General features: G+C 43.1%; 1 protein-coding gene across 1 annotated transcript in view; it reads left to right on the top strand.

Annotated features, from left to right (window-relative positions):
• The window catches only part of HOGA1 (4-hydroxy-2-oxoglutarate aldolase 1), a 147,336-nt gene that overhangs the window by 90,698 nt on the left and 42,385 nt on the right, over positions 1-14,253 (top strand). The window contains exon 6 of the mRNA XM_085606378.1: positions 12,441-12,574. Coding sequence (XP_085462504.1) covers positions 12,441-12,574 — 134 coding nt within the window. The remainder of the gene's footprint in view (positions 1-12,440; positions 12,575-14,253) is intronic.

The raw sequence follows: 14,253 nt of genomic DNA, 5'->3' as shown, positions 1-14,253 counted from the left end.
GTGCTGACAAGGCAGAGATGCTGCCCCTCAGTACCGTGACCCGCACTGTTAATTAGCTGTAGTAGCATATGTTTCCGTGACGTGTAATAAAAGTAAAACTTCCTTGTCGATCAGAGTCCTGACAATCTTGCGAGTCAAGCAGATGTGTATCATGCAGCATGGGTGGATAGTGGGTGCGATCCCATAGTAGTTTCATGTGAGATGCCGAGAATGCCCCCTTTGTTTACTTCCCCTTCTGAGAGCAGCAGCTTCCGCCAGATGACTGGTACCAGTGTGTGCTGCGTCGGAGCTCCCTGTGAACTTTTTGACAGCTGCTGTAAAGCTTTTTTTGGTGATCACGAGTGCGGCTTTGTATGTGCAAGCGTGGGTTGTGGGACAAGCATCCTGGGGCTCTTGTGACGTGATGGTTAGAAGTGCTATGTAGGATCCGTATTAGGAAACTCCTCTAGACTATACATTATAGATTGCTTGATTAACAGGATACATTGGGAATGCGCTGACAAGGGAATGCGCAAAGCTTGATATATATTGGACTCTCCAATCGCAGGCATTTCAATTTCCATGTCCATATTGTTTTATGCACCTTGTCATTTTGCTGACTGGTATGAGCATGGTTTAGCCCTGCCACCGCTTTTTAGGTCGAGGGACCGTCCGCTCTCTCCTCCATTGGCTGGCTTCCTAAACGGAGGCCAGCCATTGGAGGAGAGAGCCGTCCCTCCAAATAGGCTCCGTCTTTTTCAGATTCAGGGGCGTGTTCCGTGCTGTTCTTTCCACTTTTTAGCCATGCCCTTTATTAGGCGTGTTTTTCTCTCCTCCAGCACATGGCAAGAGGAGAGAAAAGAAAAACACGCCCCCGAATCTGAAACCGCCGCTGCGTTTCTCCGAGGCATTTCTGCTTCGCTTCGGAGAAAGGCGGCGGTGTTAATGGCGTCCTCTCCCCCTGCTGTCGGCTCCCGTGTCGGACTGCAGATTCACGAGAGGGGGACCTAAAAATATAATCTATTTCACTGCAACTGTCCCCCGATTTCAAGTACAAAAAGTGGTATCTTGTTTAACTCGTCATGCTCACCGAGATGTTGGTCAAGACTTGCCTCCGCCGTGAGTATACGACTTGCCTCCACCGTGAGTATACAACTTGCCTCCGCCGTGAGTATACTTAGATTTAGAGGCTCACTGTCTCAGTGCAGGGGAGAAAATTTGAACAAAAAGAAAGTAGTGGCACTCCCTTCTGGAGCTTCATGTTGCGCCAAAGGGGTACGCTCTGATATGTATCTTATTACAGTGATTTTTCTGCTTGGTTTTAATTGCAATTAGGTTTCACTGTTAAAGCTTGTGTTTTGCTGTTATGTTTCGCAACGTTACCCCCTCACGCGTGTCGGGTTACAGCTGAAATGTCATCATTGTGTTTAATGGGTGAGCCTATGGGATGGCTCAGGCGTGTGAAGCGACCTCGGTCACAAGGTCGAGTCCCAGCAGGGCCGACGCAGCTCTTCATTCTCCCGAAGTCGTTAGTTGAGCTCCATTACATTGGTGTACTAGGTGACGCCTTTTATGTACAGCGCTTAGGAGTTGCAGTCTCTGGTCATAGGAGCTATGGTAATCCCGCACAATGTATTGTATTTGTTATCTTGAAGTCGTTTGTGTCTTGTGCGTGCTTTTCGTTGGGAGCTTGTGGAACTGTGGCCCTCTGTTCCCGGCTGCCACATAAATAACTTTAAACAGAAGAGGTCTTGAACGAAGAAGCGCTGTTCTCTGCGAACACTTCAAGAATGTTCTTTGGCGCTATACATGCAGATACGTGAACTCAGATGACGTGCTCTACAATACTGATTAAGTCGTCAACAACTCTGTTAAAAAATCCTTATGGCCATCTAAGTCCACGCTGCAGGTCCCGTTTATATTTATCTTCACCTTAGATAATTTGTGTTTTCCATAACTCTCTCTACCTCACTACTCCACTCTATCTCACTACCTCACTATCTCACAACTTCTCTCTATCAAAACATCACTACCTCACTCTCTAGCTCACAACTTCACTCTCTCTCACTCACTACCTCAATCACTCTCTATCTCACTACCTCACTCTTTCTATCTCACTAACTCACTTTCACTAATTCACTTTCACTACCTCTCTCTCTATATCACAACATCACTCTATGCTTATATATCACTACCTCACAACATCCCTCTCCCTCACTACCTCACTCTCCCTCACTACCTCACTCTCTCACTACCTCACTCTCTATCTACCTCACTCTCTATCCCACTACCTCACTCTCTATCTCACTACCTCACTCTCTATCTACCTCACTCTCTCTCACTACCTCACTCTCTATTTCAATACCTCACTCTCTCTCTCTATCTCACAATCTCACTCTGCTAATGCATTAGGTATCACATATGCAAAAAAAAAGCTAATGCCAATAGAAAGGACAATGCCATTTATTTAGGGATACAAAAATGATAAAAAAAATAATGAGCAATACCAATAGCTCTACCTATAATATTGCCGAGACCACTGCATTGTAAATGCTTGTTTTTTTTCCTGCCATTGGGTGTGGCCGTGTTCATTAACAGCTCTGAGATCGATGCGATTGTCATTACCTTTCAGGCCTAACTGCTCCACTTTTTTGACAGACTGCTTGGTAAGCAATCACTAATAAGGTTCAACGGCTCTCGTGACAAAACACCTCTCTAATCCCACCAATTGGGAAAGTTTTGCTTCAGCGCCTTGATGACTGGTGCTCCGGGCTTTGACTCAGTCAACTCTCCTTTGACCCCCAAGGACTCGCCTCAGAGAATGCAGACTGGTAGGGTGTGATGCAGTGCACACCTGTTTATTTTTTTTCCACAGTGCAACACACAGCGGGCGGACTAGCCCAGCATTTGCAACCTCTGCCTCTCTACCGACCACAATAAGACCTCCTGATATTTCTGCTTCGCTTACCTGTGCAAGAAGCCCTTGAGGGATAGCATTAAGCACACTCGGAAATCAAATGGCAATAATCCACTGACATGCTAGATGTCTTTGGCAAACAGGACCCACTGGGATTGAGGAAGAAGATGTGGGTCCCTTAGAGATCCCAGGGGCCTAGGAGAAGCCCTGACCCAAGTCTTGTCTTCGAGTTCCTCGTCTGAAGATGACCAGGAGGGAACTCTTTCAGCATCAACACCTACAGGGGGTTGCACCAAGAACACACTGAATGTATAACTCCACCGCAAACCCACCGTCCGACATCCCACCCACTTAAACACCCCCTTGTCAAGCCAGAGCACCGCCCATGTAGGAGTTAGGAATCGAGCCCCAAGCCGGGCAGGAAGAAAATCTCAGCCTCCAGTCCACCAGCAGTCTGGTTAACACAGAGAATAGACTTTGGAGCTGAGTAAGCTCCAATCAAAGGGCATCAAACCTTTAACACTCATCGACCTCCCTCGTCCGCAGGTCTCCAAACCTTCCCCTTCGAAGCTAAAATCAACACTGAGACAAGCTTCAAAGCTGGGCTCTATGCTAGCATGGAGGTGCCCCTCGATGCCCAAATCAGAGAAATCTGAGGCTCCCATCCTGGAGACTCTTTCAGAGAACTTGAGGCCAGACAAAAGCAGCTCTTCATCCACCCAGAGACTGGCAAGATTGCTGCTAAGCCAACACCAGGCAAGCCTTCTACCACACTGCCTCTAATTCATACAAAATGAAAACTAACTCTCTAGGAGGAGATAGCCTTCGATGCACTGTGATACCCGATGCCGAAGAGACACAAGGACAAGGCAACAAGCCCTCAACCCCAGCCTGAACCCAGGCACTCACCACCGCCACCTCCTCCTTCTTTTACACCACACCCATATTCCCCTCCCCCTTCGTTTCATGATAGGTTATATTGTTGCTTTTCTGACCACAGCAGACCCTAAGGGCAGGGGCTGGAGACAACATCTAGGGCAAGTACAGGGTCGACTCCCACAGATGATCCAGATTTTAAGCCATACCCTGAGAGAAGTTTTAAAGTATGGGCAAAGTAAGCAGTTGCCCAAGCCCTCCACCTTCCAAGGGGCCCTGGGAAAGTAAAATTTCTCTTTACTTGACATCTATTTTCTTTCCCTCTCTGCCTACCTCTACCTCTGATTCTGTTTCTCTACACGGTCATTTTTGGATTCATAGGTTCCCGAGCAAGACGTATTCCAACCTTTTTTGGGTGACTCTCTTAAAGTTTAACATTCAATGTAGTATTGCGTGGCATCAAACACACTTGAATTAGCTGTAAATGGGTATTAAAATTCAAATTTGTTCTGTACAGGGGCCACCAAATATGTCTTGCCTGGGGCCTCCAAATTTCTTAACTTGACCATACAAACCGAGCCAAGCCATCTCTGCCTGATGATACCCCTGCATATCATGCTGTTATGAAGAGAGTGGCTGCCACCATGAAGTCAATATGCACACCCTACAGAATGAGGATGAGTTTTTAGCGGAGACCATCTCAAAGACAGAAAACGCCAACCAATTCCTTCCCAAGTTTAAAGCTAAAGTGGTTATTTCAGGGGTCTAGAAGAAATTTACATTTTCTTCCAATGACCCTTTCTACTTCAAAAGCCGAGTCCCCCCAGATTCCCTGGTGGTACACTCAGTAAGGAAGTAGACCTCAGCCCAAACAACAGAAGACACACTCTGTTCCCCAGACAAGGGGACCTAGCACCTAAATTACACTGGCAAACATGTGGCAGTTGGTGCAACCAACCAGTTGTTTATTCCTAACTCAGTTGGTTTGCTCTCGAGTTACGACATGTTACATAGGTTGGAGATGGAGGCACTGATGTAACATTTCCCTGACACATACAGAAAGGAGGGGAAGAGTTAGTAGTGAAGGGAAAGATTATTTCCAATGCACATATTTGCTGCACATTCAACGTTGCGAATTCCCCTGCTTACAGCATAAACACAAATATCCTGGTCCACCGCCACGTATGCTTTCAACTCTTAAAATTCAAACAAGAGGCCTAACAACACCTCATCAAATTCCCATTTGATGGGGAACATCTCTTTGGACCCAAAGTGGATGAGATGTTGGAAAAATTGAAGAAGGACACCAAGATCAAGATGTCCATGGGTGCCCTAGAGTCTGCCATGCTGAGACGCACTGTTTGTGGGCAGCAATACAGGGGTGGAATCCAACCATTTCCTCTGTTCAGGCACCAACCTACCAGCACCAAAAATAGATTTTTCATAAGTTCTAGACATGCAGAAGATACTGAAGGGGAGGTTACATTGGCAGCAATGGCAAGGACGGGGGAAGAGGTATCTCTGGGAAAGTAGCCGCCTCTTCCAAGTACTGATTTGCTCACACTCTCCCTTCTCCCTCCCCCCAAACCCCGACCACACCTTTCAGGGAGAGAATAAAAGATTTCAACCATCACTGATAGAAAATCACCTCAGATCAGTGAGTACTTGCAGTAGTTCAACAGGGCTGCTGCTTAGAATTCAACACCACACCACAACAAGGTTTCAGTCAAGACCACCTCTTTGTAGTTAAGGAAGTGCTCCTCTGAAAGGGTGCCATACGGCCTGTGCCCCCACACCAACAGGCATTTGCACTTTCTCATCCCACAGAAGGGAAATTCCCTCCAGCTCATCTTAGAACTGAGGTGACTCAATTGCTACATTCTATCGGAGGACTTCCATGTGACAACCTCAAAGAAAATAATCCTACTACTCCAACGTGAGTTCATGATGCTGTTACACCTCAAGGATGTCCACTTCCACATCCTCATTTACCACCAGTACCTCAGGTTTGTGGAAAGTGGACAACACTACCTTTTCACAGTATTACCTTTCGGAGTCATTAAGGCTCTAGGGGTCTTTACCAAGTGTCTGACAGTGCTCACCACCCATCTGCGCAGAGTGGGCTTTTTTATCTTCCCATATCTCAATGGCTGGCAGAACCAGAGCAGCAGCAGGCAACAATGCTTAGCATACACTCAGACAGCAAAAACCCTGCTCCACAGCCTGGGGTTGATACTACATGCACAAAAGTCCCACCTCCATCCTCAACTGAACCAGTCCTTCCTGGACTCTATGTTAAACTCTGCCACAGGCACAGCATATCCAAACCCCCAGAGAGCTATGGCATTCCAACAGCCACTTGAAACACACAGAAGGTGATGGAAGAAATGCTTGCAATTTGCCCAAGCACTGGCAATTGCTCGTAGTAGCATCCCAGCCCATCGTTCTTTTGCTCACCATGTCACCTCAGTTTGGACCCAGCCATATGCAAATCAGCCTTGACCCTGCGCTTCATGGGAACAGTTCAGCCTAAAGTGCCAAGTCCTCACTGAACCAGAACACAGGCAGCCTAGGACACAGATCCTGTGGTCAAGGTGTTCATGGAGAAACTCAAAAGCGTGATACCCACAGGAACACTTATAGGCATGGTGTGGAACCTTAGCATTGTCCTCACAAGCCTTATGGGGCTGCCTTCTGAAACCTTCCTCTCTTGCACTTCACAGTTTCTTTACCGGAAGGTGGCTTTTCCCACGCACTCCCCATTCACGAACCTTTCATTCCAGTACACAAAAACTTGTTAATACTTAGGACTAATCCAAATTCATACCCAAGGTAGTCTCACCTTTCCATATTAACCAAGATATTGAACTGCCTTTATTCCTTACACAACATGATTTTGTAGTAGAGAGTGAATTGCACCCCTTAGACAAGCGGGCACTTATGCATTACATTGACAGTACCAAGTCTTTCCACAGAACTAATCAGCTTTTCAAAGCCTTTGCAAAACCACACAAAGGTCAACCTATTTCCAAGGCTGGCTTTGCCAAGCACAAGGTGGATGCTAGTACATCGGAAATTGTTATGCCAAAGCTAAAGAGAGCCATCATGGGTTTCCTAGGTAACATTTTATTAGCTGACATCTGCAAAGCAGTTACCCGACAAACAACATAACCTTTACAAAGTAAAGCGTTTACTTGGTCTGACTGTCTTAAGACATCTGCATCATCTGTCCACTAACTACTGCTTGGTAGGAAACTGCTTTAGACTTGATGCAGAGCATGTGTTTCTATAGCCATACACCCTACATACAAAACATTTTATTGACACCGAAAGCATTGATTCATAGCTTGTACTGCTGTAGATTCACATATGGTAGGGATAGTAAATTTTCTTACATTCACATTATTTACCAACTAACTATGCACGTGGCACTTCACAGTGAATTTACTCCATACTCCAATTTCACCTTTCACCCGTTGAACAAGAAGCAATCTAAGGTGCCCATATGCATTGTGGATTAAGGGAGGAGTCACAGCACAGCTTGTGTCTCAAAGCTTCTTAGAAGAAAAAATGTAATGTCTGGGCCTAACATTAGATGGCAGGAATATGCAGAGCATGTGAATCTATAGCACCACCCGCTACAGAGTCTTACATGGTAAATAAAAGTTTACTACCCCGTCCACAAGTGGGAAATCAAATTAGAAATTGTTCTGAATAAACCTGAGACAATGGAGATGAGGAATTAGGGTAAATCAAGGTCGGCCATTGAAAGCTTTTTGGGATGTTGATGGATAGATCTTTAACTCAATAAATATGGCAAACCTTGAGAAGAATATTCAAAGAATTAGTAGCGTTATGCACCTTATCCATTATGTATAGTGAATTAGGACAAAGATGCATGAATGTTTTCGGCAAATGATATACAGGCGAGGCGGCCTAGTTGAGGATTAACATTACAGATCAGGAGTGGGAAAGGATCTTTTCTAGCATTCCAAAAGTACAGGTAGTTTGATAAGGAACAATGTTCTATTGAAAACTTCATTTAATGAGATCTTCGTTTTTACAGAGGAAAAAGCAACTTGTACAATAACAACGTAGTCAAACACAAGGAGCGATTGTGATACATATTCAGCATAGCTATGTCTTTTCACAGGTCTTGTGCAAATTAGGCAGCACAACAGATCATTACTCATAAGCCTAACTAGGAACAATGTCATTAGTAATGCGTGTGTATTGCAGTGTCTTTTGAGTTCGGTCATTCGTGTGTGCAGAACTACTGACTTACTGATCATATCTTCTAACATGTCACCTTGTTTCAGTTAAATCCATGGAATTCCATCGAGGCCTCCAAATGTTGTCAATTTATTAGGGACATACTTGTACTCCAACTAGTTACTGGAAATTCCCTCTTGAATCTTGTATATTTTGTTAGCAGCTTTCGAATAATGAATGTTCTGTCTTCGTAGCTCTTGTAATGTTTTGGCAGTCCAGGTGATTTTCCAACATAATTCTGGGGTTTCCATTACAGCCCGGAGCCTTGTTCGACTAGTGATGATGTGTTACGTGTATTATGTTCCGGCCCGGTTCTCGGGGGGCTGTGTTATATTTGTTGAGCTTTGGCTGCATGATTTTGGCTTCTCGGCTGATAGCAGAGGACTGTTCGACTGCTTCTGCATCTCCGAGGTCAATGGACATGTTCAGTAGACAGTGTATGGAGATGTATGCCTGCAGTTTCTGGGTGGTGAGGACTGTTTACCAACTGGGCTGCATGTCTGCACAATGATGGATATATGTTAGCAGTTCTATCTTAGATGTTCTTTTCATAGTTGCCAATATTCGAGGAAAAAAAATTCCAGGGACAACTCGCAGCACAGCTATCAATTACTTACCTGAAAATTTACCACACCCACTAGCCCAAAGCCCTGCCCATCCCACATAATTAGCATAATTTAACGTTTACTTTCGGTTCTTGTGATAACAGGGTTAAGAAAAGTACAGCAAGACTTTAATAACATTTCAAAACAAATACAGGAGTGCCATCTGCTGGATTCCTGACGAAAATACACCTCCAGAAGTTTTGGATGCACGAAAGACAGATATATTTTAAGGTATTAAAGTGAGCAATCTGCAGATCCTGCAAAGCTAAGTGATCCGCCAACTATGTGCCAAGGCAGGCATGCCGGGACTGTCCCAGGACAGTAAATTACCCAGGACAGTCTCCAGTTTGCCGGGACTGTCCCATCAAAAACGGGACAGTTGGCAGCTATGTTTTTTAGATGTTGGTGCGTGGTGTTTCATGTTGTAATGATTGTAGTAAGCATGGGGAAAGTCAACTACATTGTCTTATGTTTCATTCAGTTGGTATTTGTATTGAACCAATAGGTTCTCCCTTTGTCCCTAAATCCACTTACTCTAACTGGATCCATCAATCAGGGTTCTTTTGTTCCTACCACATAACTGCACAATTTTGGTATCTACTTTCCCAAGCTGTGAGTCTTTTCAAAGGCCAACATATTTGTGGATGAGTTGCCATTGACGTTTTATTTATTGTTTGTCTGTTTTTTTAAAACAATTTCAGAATGATTGCCTCAAAAAAGTTCCAAAAACGTATAGTTCTTACACGCCAATATGTCACGAAATAATGAACTTATTCAAGAGTATTTGAAAGGCAGCTTTTAAAGGTGCATAACAGAGGACCTCAGGACATCTGACTTAACAACCGGAATGCAATTAATTGTCATCTGTCTCTATTAAAGACGAGAGCTCCTCGTCAAATACTTGCCAAGATCACATTTTATGGTTTGATGGAAATTCAACGCTGGCGATGGCCGGGGGCTGATCTAGTATCCGTTTTTGTTGTGGTTTCCAAAGGATTGGTGCTTTAGACCCAGGTGAATCTGTACAGCCTTCATTCAGCACTCTGAAATTTGGAATGTTTTTTTCAGATTGTGTGCATTTTGTGATAGGGAGATCATACTTAACAGCAAGCAAGCCTGAGTAAATTCATTAAACACTTCAATGAATGATACTCTTGGAAAACCAGGGGCAGTATCAAGTAAACAGTTTTACATGAGAGGTATTTTTGTTGGTAGTAGTGACCATATCACACAAACTAATTTTTGTTGCTGATATTTACATTTGTCTGTGGAAAATGCTTACTGCCTTATTTTCATTTGTCACACAAAACGTTTCACAAAGGTAACTTACACTTTTGAATATTGTAAATTTTTTAGTATGTTTACTGCCTTTGCTTATCCACAAAATCTGTGTGCAAGTTACTACTAAAAACAATTTTAAAAAGTTGTAAGTCCAGCACCACATATGGCCGACCATTGGCACTGCAACACCCACCGATAGAAAACAATGAAGGTAGAGAATTAAAATAAAACCCTTAGGAAATAATATTAAATTATTTACACAAATAACAAAATAACAGCCAAAACCATTTACCACTGACAAAAATGTTTGTGTGATACAGCTCTGAACCGTCGATGTACTTATGTTCTTGAAGGTTTTGTGACTTGTACTAGTGTTTTTACATCTTTCATTGATTAATCTTTTTTTCAAGGTCAGTGAGACCAAGGTACAGGGAGATGTGACCCTCAGATTTTCTGAACATCACTGTAGAACACCCAGGTTCCATAGGGACAGTTCCAGGGATACCCTGATAGCCCAGCCTTTGTGGGGGGTGAGAAGAAGGTGGGTTTCATAGGGACAGCTCCAGGGCCAAAATGTAAAAAAAAAAAGTGTTGTCACTATCCCCCGGGACGCCCGCGGATCGGAGTGCAGCCATGTGTGGTACCCTGGGGCAAAACTAAATAACGGTACCATGCACAGCCTTCACCCTGTATAGAGTGTGCCTGTGGGGTGTTGGATGCAGAGCTTGGCCACGGTTCAAGCTCTGCGGCCAACCTGATGGTGCTCACGGCCTTCGGGTGGAAGGCTGTGCAAGGCCTGTGCAACCTAGTTAGGTTCAGTAATAGAATCTTACTTTATGTTTAAAAAAAACTAGAAATTTAGTTTAAAAAAACAAAGGTTAAAGTGATATTATAGTTAGGAATGGTAGCAATATCATCCTTCAATTTTTTTTTAAAAACTGAGATATTCATTAAAAAAAACAAAGGCTAAAGTGACGTTATAGTTAGGTAAAAATGTCAGTTAAAATGTTGGATTTTAAACAAAAAAAAACTTCTGGAACTCACCAGCTATAGTTAACTGAAGTAACTATAACTTGCATCATCGCCATGCACTGCTTATGACTTCACATATTACATCACACTTGACATTTTATATCACATCATGGATAACATCACTGATGACCGCTGAAATTACATAACCGATGACAACCCTGTGCATTGCAGGAGTACGAGTTATACTTATTTCGAGCCTTCTTCAAGGTGACAGGCCCCACTTCCCAACGATATGTATAGCAACCCACAACATAGACATAGAAAAGTTAATTCCTCAGCACTAAATTCTCGATAAGATCTGCCAAAATTCATTTGAGTGTTTTACTAGAAATGTAATTCAATTAGTAATATACATAAAAATGTCAGAAAAATAATGAAAAATCGCGTTTCAGCTCCCGAATAAGCCTTTGTCATGGTGACATTAAATTGGATGTAACAAATAGGTGAAATTGCAATACCAAATGGCCTACATAAGAACACTTACTTCGACACTTACATTGATCGACTAATTTACATGCTAGAATATACTGTTATGACATATTTCTCAATTGCTGCTCACTTGTCATATAACAATATTGTTTTCAAATAGCATTACGCGCCATGATATTCAATCACAATGCATGATGGAACATGCAGTCCATATGGGCAGAAGCCCCTTGTGTAAATGCTACATCTTATCATATTTTTTAATGTGAAAGGATGCTCTGCCGCAGACTGTAAAATCGTCCCACATGCATTTCAGAGAAAGTGAAAGGACTCACCTGAACAGCCAGTAGAGAAATGGTAACACCAAAGGTACCTTTGTGGGCTGACTGACAACATTGCAAACCACTTGTTGAAGATCCCAATGAAAAAGGAGCCAGGTGGCTAAAGAAGGCAGTCCCAAATCCCCTTGAAGTACGTCTAAAATATCGTATGTTCGCCATGAATGACAGAAACACCATACACATCAAACCTAAACACACGGTATTAATATAACAATATGGTATGCTCTGAGACTTCAAAACACATCATGTAGGAAATTTAAAAAGAAAAGTATCAACTACCTTTTTGCTACTTTCTGCCTGAAAGTCAGATAACTTGGCTTAATCAAAAATTGCATTAAAATAATTGTGGCTGAAGCTGAGGTATATGCATACATAAATGCAGACATTATGACGGTAAGTTCTAGTCTTGAGTTCACAGATGGAGAACCGAGTTAACTGAATTATGTATAAACTTGGCTGTGAGGCCTGGTTATTTAAAGTGCTTTCTTTCATGTAAATGTGTGCCGTGAATTGATATCTCCATGTTTAAAAACTGTGTCAAAGACATCATTTTAAATTAAATCTGACATTCATTCTAAAAACAGCTACAGTTTTTTTTAATAAAACATGTTTGTGTTTTCCTTTCAGTAATTAAAGTACTTGTGAAGTTTACTCACTTCAAAAAAAATGCAGTATCAGGTGGTACTTATGTGTTTTTCCTTGTTTTCCCAGGTGCAGTTGGTGGGGTGTGTGCCTTGGGTAATATCCTTGGAACACAAGTGTGTGAATTGGAGAGACTATGTCTTGCTGGTCAGTGGGAAGCCGCTAAGGAGTTGCAGTACAGACTTATCGAGCCGAATACTGCGGTGAGTTGCCAGTTCATTGGGCTTTGTTGGTCCTTCACTCTTCTGGTTGTTCTGCTGTTGTTGCCATTCAGTCAGATCTTAGCAACAAAGTGATAATTCCTTTCTTCACTCACATTTGGGCCTCTCTTTAAAATTTGGTAGGATAATACCACTGCGTCCACCTGCCACACTCCTGCAGCCCTCCTCATTGCCTTCTAATTTAGAGGCAGAGCTAGAGATACCACCAAATGTGTCAGAAACTTACCTCTGGCTGGCAGGCACACGTATGGTTAGAACAGAGTAGTGTTTCTAGCTGTCTGATTTTAATCAAGGTGGACTGTGAGAAAGAGTGGCAGTGGGCTGGCAGCGGGCACCAGGTGCTCAGAAATGTAGTGTGCCACCATGTCCTCATACCTGTGCCTCAGAGACTCGTGGGTGTTTTCCTCATGCACAGGTTGCAGGCCACATGTAGAAATCCTGCCACCATGGGAGTGGTACAAGTTGGTCAGTTGGAGTACACCTCTACCCTATTAAACATCAGCATGCTGGTCTCCCTGCCTCTGCTTTGATATCAACCACTGATATATATATGGACACTTTTTACATTAGCAGCATAGACCACTGGGACTGTGGCGGTGCAGAGGTAGGACCGAGGCTGTGGAGAAGGTGCCCCAACCCAGCTTAAAATAGGCTCATGTTTTACAGAATTATGCAGACTTTCACTGAGATGTCACTTTTGTGAATTGTTGCAATTGGCACTTCCTGGAGTGTTTCTAGCAGTCTTCCATGTTTGTTCATGTGGGTAGGGTTTCAATTCCATCATTTACATTATGTATGTAAACCTGAAAATTGTCAAATTCACTCAGCTCTCAAATACGCTGCTCATGCCTTCGTGCTTGACATCAGATATGGAAAATGACAGAAAAAACAAGTTCCTGACTCTAGACTCTCCCAAGCTGAACACCCCACACTCGACCATCTTTGCCCTTCATGTCATTCACTAGCTTCTTGACCACATCATCCATACCAAGAAAGACAGAAGTTACAAATGTACCCTAGGCACATTCTTATCTTTTGCCCAACAAAAGCACCTCATCGCCTTGAACAATTTCACAGACGCTGATCACCACCAAATTAAACTACTGTCACACACTCAAAAATAGCACATCCTTCAAACATTACGGCAAGACTCCTCTTCAAAGCTAGTAGACACCAACAGTTTACAAAATAATGTGTGAAGGCCCTCTACTGGATCACTATGAAGGATGGACGTGAACTCAAAGTGCTGGTCCTGTTCCACAAAAATCTTGAGACCAATTTGCCGTTCCAGCATGCACCCATTGGACTCCTGTCCTACAAATTCTGCAGCAGTGGATGCCAGTATGAGGTATTGGAACCAAAGCTCTGGAACACTCTCCCCCAGTGTATAAGAAACAGGAATCTCTTTATGTACTTAGAAAATTACAGTCCTTTTTTTGCCTACACACCTTGACAGTTCTAGCGACATTCACCATACACATATTTAAAATAATAAATTACATTAAAGATTACATCACCTATGACATGCCAACTGTTCGCTTTTCACATTAGAGCAATCCGATAAAGTGAGCTGCACCCGCGCACTCAAACCCATAGTTGTACTCCTACTTCAGTTAATGCTATGAGTTGTATTCTTTTTAAAAAAAAACTTTGTATTAATT

This window comes from Triturus cristatus, chromosome 1_2 (genome assembly GCF_964204655.1).
Source record: "Triturus cristatus chromosome 1_2, aTriCri1.1, whole genome shotgun sequence".
Taxonomy (NCBI): domain Eukaryota; kingdom Metazoa; phylum Chordata; class Amphibia; order Caudata; family Salamandridae; genus Triturus; species Triturus cristatus.
Note: the sequence above shows the minus strand (reverse complement) of the source record. Positions and strands in the feature narration are given on the sequence as shown.